Source organism: Neocloeon triangulifer, unplaced genomic scaffold, assembly GCF_031216515.1.
Source record: "Neocloeon triangulifer isolate White Clay Creek 2 clone unplaced genomic scaffold, ASM3121651v1 ptg000017l, whole genome shotgun sequence".
Taxonomy (NCBI): Eukaryota; Metazoa; Arthropoda; class Insecta; order Ephemeroptera; family Baetidae; genus Neocloeon; species Neocloeon triangulifer.
The window spans coordinates 6,148,395-6,165,776 of record NW_026775559.1 but is presented as its reverse complement, the minus strand read 5'-3'; the positions used below and the strand labels follow the sequence as shown (position 1 = coordinate 6,165,776).

General features: G+C 36.5%; 1 protein-coding gene across 1 annotated transcript in view; it reads left to right on the top strand.

Moving 5' to 3' along the window:
* Positions 1-16,039, top strand: part of LOC132203311 (GAS2-like protein pickled eggs) — a 34,975-nt gene extending 18,936 nt beyond the window's left edge. The window contains exons 5-9 of the mRNA XM_059630980.1: positions 8,130-8,237; positions 8,726-8,819; positions 10,326-10,410; positions 11,342-11,622; positions 15,309-16,039. Coding sequence (XP_059486963.1) covers positions 8,130-8,237; positions 8,726-8,819; positions 10,326-10,410; positions 11,342-11,622; positions 15,309-15,973 — 1,233 coding nt within the window. The 3' untranslated portion in view covers positions 15,974-16,039. The remainder of the gene's footprint in view (positions 1-8,129; positions 8,238-8,725; positions 8,820-10,325; positions 10,411-11,341; positions 11,623-15,308) is intronic.
* Positions 16,040-17,382: the final 1,343 nt, after the last annotated feature.

The window sequence follows — 17,382 nt, the reverse complement described above, 5'->3', positions numbered from 1 at the left end:
CTCGTAATAATAATTTTCTTTTCCTCAACGACCTTATCATAAACATAAAAATAAATACCGCGAATTCAAGTCACGTGGGAAAAATATTTATCTTTCTTTGCACCAGCGTCTGAGAAAAATTGAATCGTGATAATTCTCTCAGCTTCTTTCAAAGTCATCAAAAGCTATGTTATTGCGTTTTAAATGATATTTTTTATCTATATTTATATAATTACGGAGTTATTATTCTCACGTGTGTATCAGATTTCACTACTCCAAACCAAAGATATATCAAATTAAGTCGAACCAGTAACCAGGACGACAAGTTTTGCGACAATTACGAGCTTGCGAATATTTAGCGCTGTTACTTGTGTAATTTTTTCTCTCGCGTAACGTTCGTTGCAGAAGTAAAATTATTCTCATTGCATCTCTCGGGCAGACGTAAGGCGCGCCAGATTAAATTTTATTCCGCTTACAATGACGGGAGCCGGTGTGGCAACGAAGATTGGAAAGGATAGGTATTGAAATTCACACCTCTTTGTTTTAACCTTCACGCGTAACGTCTTTAAATAGACGTGGTTTATAATTTAATACATCCTCTACCGGTTAAGTAGTGCATTATGAAACAATTATCCCTCTAAATTAATTTTACCGCCAATTGACATTATTTAAAAATGCAATTTTTTTTAAGCTCTAATGAACTTGAAAACTCTAGGTAATTCCTTAAGTGAACAAGATCTAATAGTGAAGGAAATGTCGCACTACAATTTATCGTGCGGCAGCAACTTACTTTCATAAATATGCAAAACTTCACAAGGAGTTTGCCTATTCAAATGCATCAAGTTCTTTTATGCTTATAAATCGAACGCACTCTTTTGAATAAATTAATAATTATGATCTCAGCAGTGGTCGCGCGTTGAACGGCAATTTTCTTTTAATAATTGCTTTCTGCTCTTATATAGAGTTGCATAAATCGAGTGAGCGGAGGGAAAAATGCTGTCGTTCGTGAGTCTCATTGAAAAACGCTCACGCAAAAACTTTGTTAGGAAAACACTCGTTTTGCCCCGCTGAGCGAGCGAGAGAAAAATAAAAGCAATAGATCAACTACTGCGGCAGTGCGTCACGCGTCATTTGCATAAATACCAGCGCGAGTAAATAAATAAAATAACTAAACACAACGGCAAGTGCATTTTATTGGCGTGTGGGCCGCCGCGTCTTGCCTTTTGTATCGCTTGCAACAGCAGTTTCGAGAGCTTCGAACGAGCTGAATAAATCAATGTGTGGTATATAAACGCATCAGGCAGAGGAAAATGCATCAGCTATATTTTTATAACATTAATTTTATAATTATAAAAAAATTTCCACAGAAATAAGCATTGCAATGCGTTGTAAGCTAAAAAGTTTTATTTAAACGTTTATTATCTTCATTTATATTTATTATAAAATATTAGTTAACAAAATGTTATTTTAATAAATTTTTATATATAAAAGCTTATTTAAAACATTTATATTTTTTAAATAATAAGTTAAACACGCTTAGTTATCAATATAATCTATGTTTTATATAATACAATAATTTTTATAAAAATTTAAATATAGCATAAAATAAACCACTCTTCGTGGGTTTAGCAAACCTGTAAGAAAATCAGTCAGATGAGAGTTTCAAATTTATGCACACATATTAAAAATATAGAAATTAGAAAATGGCTTAAATTAACAGTGATTTCAATTTATTTTTTACTAACGTAGTTTATTTGTCCGCGTTTCATTTTAAGTGGTCGTCGTGTTTGGTGCGGCAAGACCGTTTTATATCGGTTAGAAGCTCGGGTTACGAGAGCGACCACAGGTATTTATTTCTGCCTCTCGCGCTGTCAACTGTTAATGCGCGCGCGACTCTGCTACTTTATGCTTTTTATACTCTTAATGCTGTGCATCCAATTATAGATTGATGTTGTCGCTCTCCACATGACAAGCAGAACAATAACTGCATGTGGATTCCCAATAAGCCGTCCACAAATAGACACAAAACGCCGTTGCTTATTTCATTTTATCTCAAAACAAACTTTATTTATTTTGTCACTTACATAAAAAAAGTGATCAGAAAAAATGACACTAAAAATTTTTTTAAATGAACTGGGGCGATTTCTTCTCACTTTTGCATAGCTGTGCTTGAGGGGTTGCTCTGTTCCTCAATGAACACCTTGATGAAAAATTAAGGGAGAAATGTCAAGTTCTTGATGGGGAAACACGTTGTTCAATATTATATATAGGAAGCCGTAAAGTGTTCGATTTAGGTCACAAAGAAAAACATACATTCTTTCCAACTGAAACACAATGAGAAATTTTAAACATTGTTTCGATTCAGCAAAGATTTTTATTTTAAAGCCACGTTTTTTAAAATTAATCTTCTATTGTAATGAAGGAAAGTGCGACTGGCGCCAAAATGCCTTTTGGATGAGAAATTACATGAAAACTGGAATCGTCAACAATTATTATAAAATTGCTCCACTTCAACCCAGTCATGTTCAAAACACTCTCGTATTGGAGCTTATTTTTTTCTCTTGCGCTCTTGTAAAGCTTCAGCTTGGCGAGATCAAAGAGTGATGTGTGAAATCAAACTTGACTCGCGTGGCCTTTGTTAAATGCAAATCAATCTCGCGTTGCATAATTCCAATTGCGCTGCAAATGTCATTCCTGCTTCATCATCACAACTGCTTTTCGATACTGATGCAGTTCCTGACAGGACGTTTATATATTTTTTGTTTCTCGTTCGGAAGGTCAAACTCCGAAAAAGGGCACCGCCTTAATTTGCCTCTTTTAATTATGAAATCTCTCAGCCTTTAGAAATAAAACAAATCGGCTTCTTTTAATAAATGCAGGCGTGACACTTCCCATGACAGAACGTGTCTTGAGCAGGAAAATGAAAACCTGCTCGAGTGTTTTGAATTTCATCAAACGCCGTTTCTCGATAAAAATGCTCGTTTCCGACTTTTATCGTAAATAATTCAGCACTTCTCAAAAATCGGCTGCTTTCTTGCTTCTACTGGCTGAATCGATCTGCTAGCTAAGTTTCTCTCGGCGTCGTGAGCGAGGTCATGATCCCGGCGCGGCACAAAGTGGTCCCACCCCCAATCGACCTGCCTCAACCTTGGCAGGTAGAGGAAAAAACTGTTAACTGTCTCACTTGCCTCCGGTTTTAAAGGAGCTGTCAAAGGGGGATGAAAATTTTTGTGTACTCAGTGGGAACAAATGAGTACCGTTGTGTGCACAAAAACGAGAATTCTGTCCAGTGTGTGAAAAGTGGGCTGTTCAACAGAGTGTAAGAAAAGCTTGTAAAATTTCTCTAGAAAAAGCGAGAATGATAAGTCATATGCAACTAGAAAATTTTATTTTTAAACGCAAAACAATTAATTGTTTGAAAAAAATATATAAATATATATTTGATATATTTGACAGTTTTTGCCTCCATTTAGTAATTCTTTTTTAATTTACCTCTTTCATATTTTTATTTACTCACAAATCCAGCCGCTAATTATGAATTTACTAATGTACCATTGGGAAATATTATATTGTGCTTGGAGTTGTACCAACCTAAATAATAAGTTGGAATAAACCGATTTTAAAATTAACTCAAAAACACCAACATTTTCCCGTGGAAACTTTTAAAGAAAAACACATTTTTCTATGTTGTAAATGAATGCTAAAAAAAAAAAGATTCGCCAAATCTTCTTGCATCAAAAAATTGTTTTGTAATTTTACTGTTGTTTTAACTGTGCTCAATAAAATAAAATTTCCGAAGAAGTCCTTCAGTGACCCCCATTACCATTATCTTTTTCGCAATTTTGCAAAAACAAGACATTCTTTTATGCTCGCTCACTAAACTCATCACATCAGAAAAAATAAATGTGTACACCATAAAATAATTAGCGTTTGTCGGCACATTTATTGGACTCTGTTGCAAATTGTATAATTCGACCGCCTTGCAATAAAACCTCCAATCCAACACATTTGATGCTGCGCGTTATTTAAAGGAGATATAATTTACGAGGCTCTGATTTTCGCTGAAAGCGAAACTTAGGAGCAGGAAGCGGCGCCGCACTCTTGTAATGAGCGATTAACCTTGGCCGACTGCGCGCCGATCAGATCATTATAATAATATACCTCCCAGTATGTATGTATAATATACATTTTCATTGATTTCTCCTCTTGGCTTTGTTTGCACGGAGCGGTCGAGTGTGAGCCCCGCAATGCGGCACTTTTCCGCAATGACTCATGCCCAGCCGGAAAATTCACCTGCTTTTCCTCTTCCATTTGGACGTGCGGGGCTGCAAATTTTATTGCCTTTGATTGCCACCGCTTTCCGAGCCAAAAAATAAATTTGATTGGCTCTCGGAAGTTCTATATTTATTTCCCACAGCGGCAAGCTTTTCACCCTCTACACGCGGAGAAGCCAAAAAGATTAATTTGGCAATGGCATGCGCAAGGCATGATCTGTAAATATGTTTTTTTTTTACACATTCAATAACAACAAAAATTACATAAATATAGAGGGGAAAAGTTCCTCTACAGCTCCGTATAATTTTAAATTTTATTCAATATCCTAAATTAATAAAAGTAATTCCTTTCATCATTTTTTCCCCAGAACTAAATAGATTGTTGTTTTTAACCTTCAAGTTCAAGACTTATTTGCTATATTTGGCATGCAACAAAAATTTTCTCCAATTTATCAAATTTCACTTAAGACCTTGGAAATCAGGGTTTATTTTGTTATTATAATTTTTTTATACATTTAGCCTACCACCTAATAAGAAGCGCATCAGAAAATATTATTAACATGTAAGCGTTTTCATAAATCATCTTCTTAATAAATTTTGTAACTTTTAAGTTGTGGAAAGTACAGCATTTATTCATTTAAATTATCTGATATTTACTGTGCACAAAAAAAAGGAAAGAGACTCTACAAGGTTATGTAAAGTTATTTTCAATATTAATCTATACTTTATTTTGATGTCCAGAATGTATTTAATAATTTTGAAAGGGTTGTAGTAAATAAGCTTTTAAGGATTTTTTATATTATATTCAAAAAGCATGCCACTGTAAAATTTGATTTTAAATATCAATCAATTTTGTTAAAATAAACAAAAATTTAAAAGCTAAAAATAAGATAATGTTTTTTATAATTATTATTTAATGTGTAGCAACAAAAATATATATTTATATTTTTATATAATTGTATTAAAAGTGAAATTAATACACCTGACTTGTGATGCATGCTGTAAATCAAATTTAATGTAAAAGAGGCTGCTTTTATTATAAAATACACAACTTTATTATGTTCATTACTTGCAGTAAAATGCAAATTCTACGCTATGTGCACAGTAAAAATAACACTTCTTGTGGCGTATTAAAATAGCCGACGTTCTCCAATTTAACGCAATTATAATTAACGCACGCTGTTGGGTAATTGGTAATTACAACCGTGCATGTAATGACGTTAGTCCGCAGCTGAACAAAAGCACGTGCCGCACGACCTTTTCAATTTAATGCACAACTTCATTAACCTCACCACTTGATGCAGCATTAGAAGGCAGGGCACTCGTGCTAAAATTTTAAAATTCACTTCCTGCATTTTTCGATTAGGCGATCAGTTTGCAAAAAAAATTATGTTCAGCCGCCGGTTTGTCGCGCAAAAAGAAAGACGTCTGGCTACTCGCAAAACCGATCTTTCTCTCAATCCCGTCGTCCTTGGCTAATTGATCGTACATGGCAATATTTATATTAAAGAGCGCCGACCTTGACTATTCCTGCTCAGATTTGATCTCAACGCTCAGCGCCTTACGCAAAATCGAGACACGATTAATATTTATCGTCCTGCGTACTGCGTCTCGACGCAGAAAAATTATTATAATAATTGGCGCGTCAAAAACTTCCCAGACTTGGCCAAATCTAATTTCATAAATGAAGCGGTGCTCCTTAAACCATAAACTCATGCAGCTTGAGGCGGTTTTCTCCAAATCGTGCCGGATTATGGAGCTAATTTTTTTTTATAACTGCCGCTTTGCCACCTGTCGCGTTGGTATTTTGATTAATATGCTAATTTTTGTTCGCCGAAAGTAGACTGACGTCAAGTTAAGCCATTAACAAACTCTTCCGCGTTTTTTCAATTTGTTTCAAAGTTGATATGGTGTTTTGATTTTTTTTAAAAACTTGTTTACATTAGTATTTAAATTTTGCAAATTGCTTGGCTAGACTGAATTTTGACATTTCGTGTAGTTTTTGATTAAATAAAACGTACATTCAAGTTTTATTTTTAATTATTAATAATAAACTTTTGTTGTTTATTTTATCATTTTTATAATAATCGATAATAATTTAAATTAGGTTGTTTTCAAACAAAGTCACATTATTTAATTTTCTTTGGCCTAATTTGTCCTCTGGTTATCATATTAGATAGAAAAGTAAACAAATCTTTGTTTATTTTAAATTTAACACACCATCCCTTAACAATAATTATTGGTAACTTGAAAACGTATTACCATCCCAATTTGTCTCTTCCAATGTTCCTTTCATCAATGTTTTTAATTTATTTATAATTTAATTTAATCGAGTTATAGAAATTGAGTATGAATTCTTGTGTCTTCTTCCAAGTTGGTCGTGTGGGGTCGTGACACTCTAAAAATTAATGCCCACAATCAAGATTCGCAGGAAATCTTTCCAACTTTTAGCACACGGCTGAGAGTGATTAATTTATAATTTATAATTTAATTTAATCGAGTTATAGAAATTGAGTATGAATTCTTGTGTCTTCTTCCAAGTTGGTCGTGTGGGGTCGTGACACTCTAAAAATTAATGCCCACAATCAAGATTCGCAGGAAATCTTTCCAACTTTTAGCACACGGCTGAGAGTGATTAATTTATAATTTTTTTGCGGCGCGCACTCAGGCACATTTTCCGCGAATTTCACGTCAGGTTGATTCATTTTCGCCGCGCCACCCATAAAAATTCTTTTTATCTCTGTCAGAGCAGCACAAATATTTTCCTGCGAAAATTTCAACAGCCCGCTCTTTTAACTTTATTGCACCGCGCGCGGATGAAAATAATTTCCACCTCAAGTATTTCACACAGCCGACGAGTCGTCGCCATACAACGGCCTTGTCATTATTTCAGCAGCTAATCTTTCTGCTATCTTAATTCTATAAAAATTGCGTCATTAGTCATTTCGGTCCCAGAGAAGCGCATTAGCAAATTAATGCTAGAGAAGCAAAAATAATAAAATAGTATATCTGTTGACAGCGAGTTAAGTAAATGATGAGTGACTTCAAGATTAGCTTAAAAAGCTTAAACTCGCTGACAATAACATGTTAAAGACATTCAAGATAAAAGAGGCCGGTCACAATTTTCATAATATGTCACTCATGTTTTGTTTCTTTAATAAGTTGAACTAAATTTTATTATTAAATTTCGTCGTGATCTCAATTTGTTAAAAATTTTAAGCTATAATTTTTTTAATCAATGTTTATTTATAACAGAATTATTTTAAAATTTCACTTTTTCATTTTGTTTACTGAAGCGAAAATTAATTATGTCAAGTATTGGGTTTCAGCCCTTTATAATATTGAATCTGAAATAAATTTGTGATAATTTTTTAATTAAATGCAACAATACATTGATTTGACCTTTCCTTTCTCTAAACAAAAAATACGACGTACCAAAATTATATTATTTATTGTATTCATTTCATATTAATTGTATATTTTCATGATTGCAACCCATGTGTCGCGACGCGTGTAATTTTTCACTTTTCTTTTTGTCTCCAACTGCGCTTGATACCTGTTTTGTGCCGCGCCACCGTCCATAAATAAACAAACAATAAATTTATAACACGGCATCGTTGTTATCCCGGCAGCGCAGCGTTTAGATACTTCTTACTTTTCGAGATAAATTGCAGAACTGCTCTTTTATTATTATTTTCTGCTCCTTTATGTGAGATCCGCGCGCGAGCACAGAAACGCGGCGGCGGCGGCGCGCGCTGCTTTATTTTTGTATGTGATTCTTGTTTCTTGTACATAAATACCTTGTCTGACCTTGCTGGAGAACCAGTCCTTTTTTAAACAGACTGACTCACCCTTTTGCTCGACCACTCTTTGCAGGTACGTGATTTGGTGGAGAGATGTACCTGTCCTACGCAGTTCCCCATGATCAGGGTCTCCGAGGGCAAGTACCGCATCGGCGACACCAAAGTGCTCATCTTTGTCAGAGTTAGTATCATTTTATTTTAAATTTATTTAAAATATGAAGTATTCCAGTTCAATAGAAATTGTTTGAAGCTGCAAGAAATAAACTATAAATAATTTCGATTTTAAATATTTCTACAGGGATAATTAAAAATAAATTTTATATTATTTATTATGTTTAAGATTTTTTAGTTTTTATTTAAATTATTTATTTTAAAAATTCAATTTTTTTAAATATTTTCTTAAAAATATTTATTTTGGTTAGTTAGTTTAATCAATAAAATATTTATTATTTCCGCGTTTCAACTGCTTGTTAATGAAACATATTCTAAAGATACCTCTAGAATTTTTTCTTTGAATATTATTAGCATAATTATAATAATAAAAATTCTAAATTGTTTTCAAAAGAAGCAGAATTTGATAAATATGCTACTTTGTTTCATTAATTCTCTGGAATTTTATGTGTTATAATTTTAACCCACCATAAATCGGAATTATTGTTTCTGTTACAGATTTTGCGCAAGCACGTAATGGTGCGCGTGGGTGGCGGCTGGGACACACTTTCTCATTACCTCGACAAACACGACCCGTGCAGGTGCAGGGCAGGTGAGTCCGGCACAATAAATTTATGCAACAGGCCAAACAAACACGTCTCTCGATTTACGTAATAAAAGCGGCACATTTAAATGTAAATTTCCACTCGCATCTTCCTATCAGATGGAAAGCAGAGAATGAATTCGTCCGAGAGCTGTGTGGGAATCTCGAAAGCGAAATGGGACTTATTTTATTCAACACAGACTCGTGCGGTGTGTAATTTGTTTTGCCCACGTGGTGCCGAATTTAACCGTATCGTGGAGATAAATTTGAGGGGCGGATGAAAGTTGTATGCTTTGTTTCTCTCATCGTAACTTTTTAGCATCAAATTTTATACTTTATTGAATTTCACTCATAAATATTCTCAAATAATAAGTATTCTACCCCCACTTAACTTCCATAAAGATTTTTCTTAAAAGCAAATCTCAAAAACTGCCCGATTCAATTAACTTGATAAAATTGACTTGAAATCACATCTTCAATGATCTTAAAATTAACAAATAAAATATTTGTTTCACATTTGAGATTATCATGGTAGTAAAGAACTCGGGCTTTTTCTTCCGAAGTAAAATATTGTTTCTTTACTTTTCAAATAAAATAACATTATTTAACTTTTTAAATTCCAGCAAATAAAGAAATGCAAACTCATACATTAACATTTTGCTGGGTAAAGTCGGTATGATGATTATAAAATTTATTCCTTTTGCATTTAACTTGAAGCGTACCTTCACTCAAATTGAACGAAAGTTATTGCTCGGAAAACACTTCTTATGACTTTTAATTCTGTGAATCAAATTTCCGCGAAACAGAAACCTGTACGCAGCCTCCAACCAGTTGCTGCATACCCATAGTAATTATGCCGCGCAAAAAATGTTAAGTGCTTTATGAATGGACGAAGATGCGAGTGTTTCGCACTTGTGCCGAACCCTTCTTTCCTGCGGCTGAAATTTATCCCCCCGCGTGCGAAAGGATCCTCCCGCAAATTCAAAGCCTCTTTTGTGCCGCGGTCGCGCGGCTCCTTTGGAGTTTGTCTGCGCCGCCAATGAAGCAAAAAAGAGTGCAAGTGGCTTTCAAGGGCGTACTGTGAAGAGGGTACCTGTTGAAAAAGTTGTTTTTATCACGATTTATGCAAATCCGCGCCAATTATAATGGGGCATTAAATAATAATCACATACACAACAGCTGCTGTGTTTTCCGAGAGACGAAAAGTGAGTTTCATCTTGAACAAGTTGTATTACGTCGGTGGATGATCTCGATCTCTCGCACAGAGAAACAAGATGGTGTGTATATTTTTAACGCGATTTCCTCGTTTGCATAAATGCACCGCTCAAAATAAAATCCCATTCAGCATTACAAGTACATAAAGACGGGTTGGCCTGCAGCAGTTTTTTATCCTCTCATGCATATACATTTAATTTTATATACAATTCCGGAGCAACTCGTTTATTTTTATTTCTCGAATTACATTTTGCGTCGATCGCAGCGACTGATACGGTTTTTGTTTTTCTCTTTCCTCAGGCCACCGCACCCTGCTCTCCTCTCGTCTGGTCACCAAGTCCGGCAACAATGTGGATCTGAACACGGCTCAGGTGCATTACGACCGGTGAGTTGCTCATTTATTTGCTTATTATTTACATCACGCTATTTACTATATCTCATTACACTATGACTCTCGACATGATTCGAATCTCATTATTCACCCAGACCGCTGCACGGATTCTGGTAAGAAACTTGATACTCTCTGTGTGCTCGCGACATATAATAACGTGTTATAGAAAGAAACTTTTATACAAGCACGGCTTAGAAATGTTTCAGAGAATCTTCCTCGTGTCATGAACTTTTAATTTGATTAAATGTAGCTTCTTCTAAGAATTAAATTGAAAATTATTGTGTTCATGTAATGTAAGGAATGTCTGTTCCTGATGTTTCATTTGCATATAATTATAACTTGTGGTAGAGTTAAAATTATAGAATAAAGCTTTCGTAATTATCCTTTTTATTATGAAATAGAAAATAAAAGAGTTTCCTTAATTGAAATTCGAATAGGAAAAAATCAGCAAACATTAATTTTACCTTACTTAATTCATTTTTTTTTATTAACATAAAAACTCTGTCCTGTAATGAATTTAAAACGCTTTTGGCAACAATGGCACTTTTCTCCAAATTTTCTAATGTTTACTAACCTCTGGGATGATCATTTTCAAATTTCACATTTCAGAGGCGTTCAAAATCTCTATTTTTAACCATTCAAATTTCAAATTGGAAAACTATTTATTTTTGCAGAGAATATTTATTTGTATTGAATTTTTTTATGACACTTCTATCCTCTTCTTTTAGAGAGTATCATTTTTTTTTCATTTTGTGTTTTTGAGATTTTTAACAAATTTTTAATTTTATCCAATTAACCTTTGCTCGTGCTGCATGGAAATTGACAATTTGATTTTCAAAATGCTGGGTATGCATAAATAAATGTCTGTGTGAAGAGTGTCCAACCACACTAACAAACCGTCCCTGTTGGTCCGTTTGCTCTCCAGGGTGCCAACGTCGCCGCCACGCACGCGCCGCTCGAGCACCTCAAGCCAGGGCAGCACCTCCGAAGCCACCCTGCGGCCGTCCATTTCCGTTCCCGCCTCCCCCGCCCGTGCTCGACCCCGAAGCCGCTCGCCGCGACCTGCAAGCTCCAACCGGCCGCGCTCCAGGTCGCCGCGACCCCCGCAGAACGCCAACAACTCCGACTCGGGGTCAGAGGTCAGCGATGAGGGCTACCGGAGTCTGGGCCACAAACTCACCGTGCCCAACGACGACCTGCCCACAGGTAACCATCACTTGCTCTCTTTACTTTTCAAATGGGTTTCAACAACCTTTCCAATCAAAATTTGTTCATTGAAAATATCCCAATATTCGATCAAAATTAAGCTAAATTTCTATCCAAGACTTTCAAGGAAGAATAAATATATTACAAAATTAAAAATGTTGAGTAAACAGAAATATTGGTTGGTCTAAAAACGTATCAATTTTGCAATTTGATTTTATATCAAATATGAATAGTGTAAAGGAGGCAAATTCTCAAAAAGAAGACACCTTTGTTGCTTTCTTTTTAAAATTGATTTAAAATTTTTTTATTTAAATTTAAACTTTTATTCCCTGTGAGTTTTTATAGCCGTCCCACAGATAAAGTGATTTGCGTTTTGTGTCCCATGAAATTAGGGGTGATTTGTCTCTCTTTTAAACACATCCCATTTCTGTCTCACTTATAGCAATTATGGTTAAATCCACTTAAAGCGATATGAAGTTTAATTTTTTCTGATTTTTTTTTCTTTACCCTCTTTCGATGTCGCAGTTTTTCGGATCAAGGCTGCGCCGAACGCATTTCATATTATTACAGAGAGAGATCTCATTACACGCGCCAAGTTAATTGGCTCGCTGCTGATGTTGAGACCGTTTTATTGTGCGATGCCAATTATTTTTCACGTGTGTTCGACGTTTTGGAGGCGAGCGAGTGACTCACTTTGTTTTGATCTCGCTATTGAGATCAGACAGCTTGTGCGGACATTTGTTTTTTATTTCATACAATTGAGATTTTTATTGCTGCTTTCACACTATATCTAATTCGGAAAACTACTCAGGAGCTAGCTGCAATTATTAAAATTTTAAAAAGGGGTTCCTCAAAAAATTGAAATTAAAAATTTAGAACTTGAACTGTAAATTTTCAAGAAATTATACATTTTTTTATCTCCTGCTTTATTATTTGCAACCAAACATAATAAAGTTGATCAGATATGCTGTTGCAAAAAATTTGTTCCATCACTTTAGTTAGACTTGCATTATGAAAGCCCGTGCTGCACAGTGATAATTAAATTTGCTGCGCCTTTATCCTGCTGGCGACCAAATCCGTATTTGAACGTCTGTGAGTCGCAAAAAAATCTAACTGATTGTGAGCCTTGGAACTGCATCTTTTTTGCGTTAATCCGCCACAATAACGGAGCTAATGAAGGCAAATAAATAATGGGAATCGGCGACTCGTCTCTGATGTGGCTCCGGACTCATCCTTTCTTCACACATATAATTCTTTCCGTCTGTGACGCTCGCCGGCCGTAAACTTTAATCCTGCTGAATCACTTGTGTAATGATGGAATGCCTTTTCTCACACGCTCATTGCGCGCGCGATTTGTCCAAATGACTCACAAAACGAATATTTAATGCCCACACGAGACAATGTGCATTTTAAGGACTGAGGTTCAAAAAGGTTGCAGCGCGTCCGAAAAGAGTATCACTCTTGCGAAAAGCTGTGCCCTTCTAATCTGCGTAATGATAGGTTTGGCGTCATAAATATTTCATGCAGTCGCGCATATGTAATTCATGAACTGCTCTCACTCCTTTTGCAAGAGAGATGAGTTTTTTGAACTTGCTGTAAGAGATAAATATGCAGCGGCAAAAAACTTTTCCCATGAATTTTAAATGCAATATGAAAAACGCTATCATGATTAAATTTATGTTCAACAGAAATTTATCTCTTAAAATTGTGTATAAGAATGAAAAAAATAATTTAAATATTAATCTTATTTTAAAATAAATTAAAACATTTACGAAAACCGTAATTAATGGTATTAAAATTTCCCCTGTTAATTTTTTCTCGAGTTATTTGCCTGATACCGAAATTGTTTTTTTTTTTAATGATTTTAAATATTTGTTTCTTGTTATTGAATTCTAATTGTGTGATCTGTGATTGAAGATTGGATTCATACAAATTTTAAAAGGATCCTTATTTCTTTTATCCAATTAAGAATATTCAATATTTACATCATTCAAAGTTTATTCTTCACAATATCTAGCCCACCAATATTTACCTTACGTCTGTCAGAAGCCATTGCAAATATTGTTCAATAAAATTAGCCTTCTATGCAAGTACACAAACAATTTCGTAACTTGCCGTCGCGAAAACTCCGTCGCCCTCGTTGGTGACACGGTTGACTTTCGGTTGCAACAAATATTTGCCCGGCTCCACAAATCCAAACTGTCAACCGTATAAAGAAGTGCTATTTGTTTTATTAAGTGTTTACTTTGCTTGGTGCAATCGAGAGTCGCAGTTCACGCCAACATGAAACAACACAATCATGGCCTTTTTGTCAAACGACACTCAAGCCTTTATTTGGCACGTCTGTCATTATTACATTTATAAATCGCGGAATGACTTATTTTGCCACCGCGCGAAAACGTGCAATTTAAACAAGTGGGGCAGTCGTAACGTAAAAAAGCTCGATGCACTGTTTGTTGTGACACGTGCTTTTGTTTTCTCCCAAATTGCCTTCAATCGAAGTGCAAATGCAGGCAGGACAGTTTTGCGCAAACAAAGTGCGAAAACAAATTTTCCCAGGGTTATTTTCGAGATCTCTCGCAGAAGGTTAGCACTCTCGTAATCTTGCCATATTGGAACGTGTGTTAACACGCCTCAGTGGTATTGAAACTAGCTTAATGACGCCGTCACACATTTGGAATTGCGCCAAAAATGGTTTTCAACCTTTCTCCGCGCGGCAAAATCTGCGCCGCTCGACAATATTTCATTTTGTTCCGAGCGCGCGCTCTCGAGACGAACAATATCGGCGAAAAAGGAAAGTTTGTATAAGGTCTCTGGTGCCTTATTTGGGCAGTCGAGTTGGGTCGCGCCCTTGACCGTCCATTTGGCACTCTCATTAATTCCTCATTCCTCACCTTGACAAACGCACAACAAATGCTGGTCTAATGCGTTTGCCGCCGCCGATTTGTTTTTATTTCCCTTTTTTCTTTTCGCGAACAATGTCACGGTCTGCGCCAAGTTCTGCCGCTTCATTGTTTCCGCGCTGTCTTCGTGCAGCTGAGAAAAATGTGAAATAATAAAATGTGCCTTGCTGTTTCACCCACAGAGAGGTCAATAGATTGACAATTCGGCCATGAAATCGCACTGCACGCGGATGATTCATTGTATTTGTCGCGTTATACCTTTATGGTCTTGCACGAGATACTCCACGCGTTGCGGATTAGCTTTTTATGGCCACAAGCGCTGCCGAGATTATCTTGGGATCTTGACCTTTGAATAAAAAAAGACAATATGTTGGAGACCGCGAGTGACAATATTGTTGACAAAGGGACAGATTGAGTGCGGTGAACCAGTAGATTTATTGAATTTGATTTGCCTTTTAATGTAATAATATTCCACGTGAGGGCAATTTAAAAGTAATAAATGCTTCAAAACTGGATTTTTACACATTCTCCAAAATTTGATTCAGTTGCAATTGTTTAAGACTCTCTGTAGTTTCATAATAATGTTTATTTTACTTGAGTCATAAAAAAGCAATAAAAAAGAATTTTTATCAATTACAAATCATATTGAAACAACTGTTTTCATTTTCATTATGTTGATAAAAATATGAGAGGAAAACATAAATAAATAATAAATCAAATTTTAAAATTTTCGTACGTGCCTAAAATTTGTAATTTTCAAAATATTTCTTCTCCTTGTTACAGAACGGCCCGAATCAGCAATTTCACAGCGATCCAACGGTTCCGACTGTTCCGATCACCTGTCGCCTCCATCGCGTTTGCGCAACGTGACGCGACGCAGCGCAAGTCCATGCGTGCGCAAACCCACCCCTTCCACCCCCAAAACGCAGCCGCTGCCTCGCAGCCGTTCCGTCTCAGGCTCAGGAGTTTCAGACCCGAAAATAAATTCAGCCCCCGCCTCACCCCTGTCCCGCACGGCCGTGGGCTACCGCAGCGCCCGCAGCCTCCGTGCGCCGCCCCCGGCGGCCGGCGGCAACACCTGGAACGGCCCCCGGAGCACAAAGTCGCGGCCCGCGTTGGGCGCCGACACATTCCAGTCGCCCTTCGCCAGAGACAGCACGCGCCGCAGTCTGCCCAAAGACTCGCGCCGCCCCCAACCGCCGCCTCCGACCTCCACCCCCGGCTCGCCCGCCAAACAGGTTTTGCTGCAGCAGATCATCGCCTCCTCCGAGCAGGACGAGGCGGCGTTCATTCAAAACCTGCGCGAGATCATCAGCCAGTACGAACACAAGGTCGAGGCCCATCCGACCCCGAGAAAGATGTCCGGCGACTCCAAGATTCCTGTGCCTACCTTTTACAAGCAGAATGCCAAACCGGGCAACTCTCCCGACGACGTTTGCTGCCTCTGAATTAATTAATTAAGACTTTCCGACGCGAGTGAATTTATTAACTTGTTTTTTTTTTAACGCGCAGAAGTGAATCTGGGGCTGTCGTTGTGAATGAATTTGACAACCTTACATTGTTTTGCTCAAAATCTGTTAGCTGTTACCGAGATTCCTATACTATATTATTTCTTTAAATTTTATTGCATGATTTAGGTTGGTTTGGAGTTTGGTTGTTTTTCATATAATAGCTCTTTATGAAAATTATGTATTTAATTTGTATAAAAAAATCACTTTTTAAAACTAACAGATTTTGAGCTTAGGGTTCTTCAAAGGTTGTTTACCTCTGATTGAATTTTCTTTATTCAATCAGCAAATTTGTACAATTCATTTATGCAAAGTTAACCTTTGCAAAATGACCCTTTGTTTGCTGCAGACGGGCGTTTCTTTCTGATAGCAGATGACAAATGTTGCATCTTGTTTTAAACGATTAAAAAAATCGTTCACGCCCTGTTGAATAGGGTGGTGATTTGATAACATCTCGCGAGGAGGGCGTTATCCAATTACGCATTTCCAAGCCAAATCAACTCAACTCGCCTTCAGAGACCTCTCAGCAGTGTGACACGGATTCTGTAAGTGTCTGCAGCTGGAGGTTATTTTTTTTCCAATTTCACTCTCTTGGTAATCGCGCGCAGAGCAATTTACGAGCCTGCTGCTGCTGCTGATCGGTTTCGCCGAGAATAAAACGCACCGCAAGCAAGTAATTAGCTGCAAATTTGCCATTAAGACAGCCACCTGGGTTTTCTCAGCCTTAATTACTGACCTTTTATAGAAAAATCACGCGAATCCAACTATTAACGCAGGTTTAATGTGGTTGATTTCTGCTGTAAGGTGTGCCTCATGCTTAGATTTTAGATATTGGACAATACAGGTCTTGCGCGCACTAAAAGCCATTTTTGATTAGCCTTTTTGGAAAGCATCGTTTTTCCAAGCAAAAAAATTATCAAAATTTTTTAGTGTAGTATGGTCCTAGACCCCATTACCTAACACATTGGCCTAATTAAGTATAAAAATAAATTTTATATACATTTGAAAATATCACGAGCTTCTGAATTTAGATTAATGTTATAGTTGACAGTCTATTTGGTCAGGAATGATTAATTGAAGCAAGACTAGAACCTCGACGCCTTGTTGATTTTCACGCTGATCCCTCGCTTGTTAATATAGAATTGACAGAAACGAACATGTGATAAGCATTTTGATACCTAGACTAGTAGAGCAGAGGCCCACCCCGAAGTATTTTTTGAGACACACCTGTGGAAGCAGAGATACGAAAAAGTTGTTCCCCTAACACTGAAAATTTTATTAACAGTTGTTGCAAGTTAATGGACACGGTGCTCAATGAAAAATTAATAGAAAGTGAATATTTTTGTAGC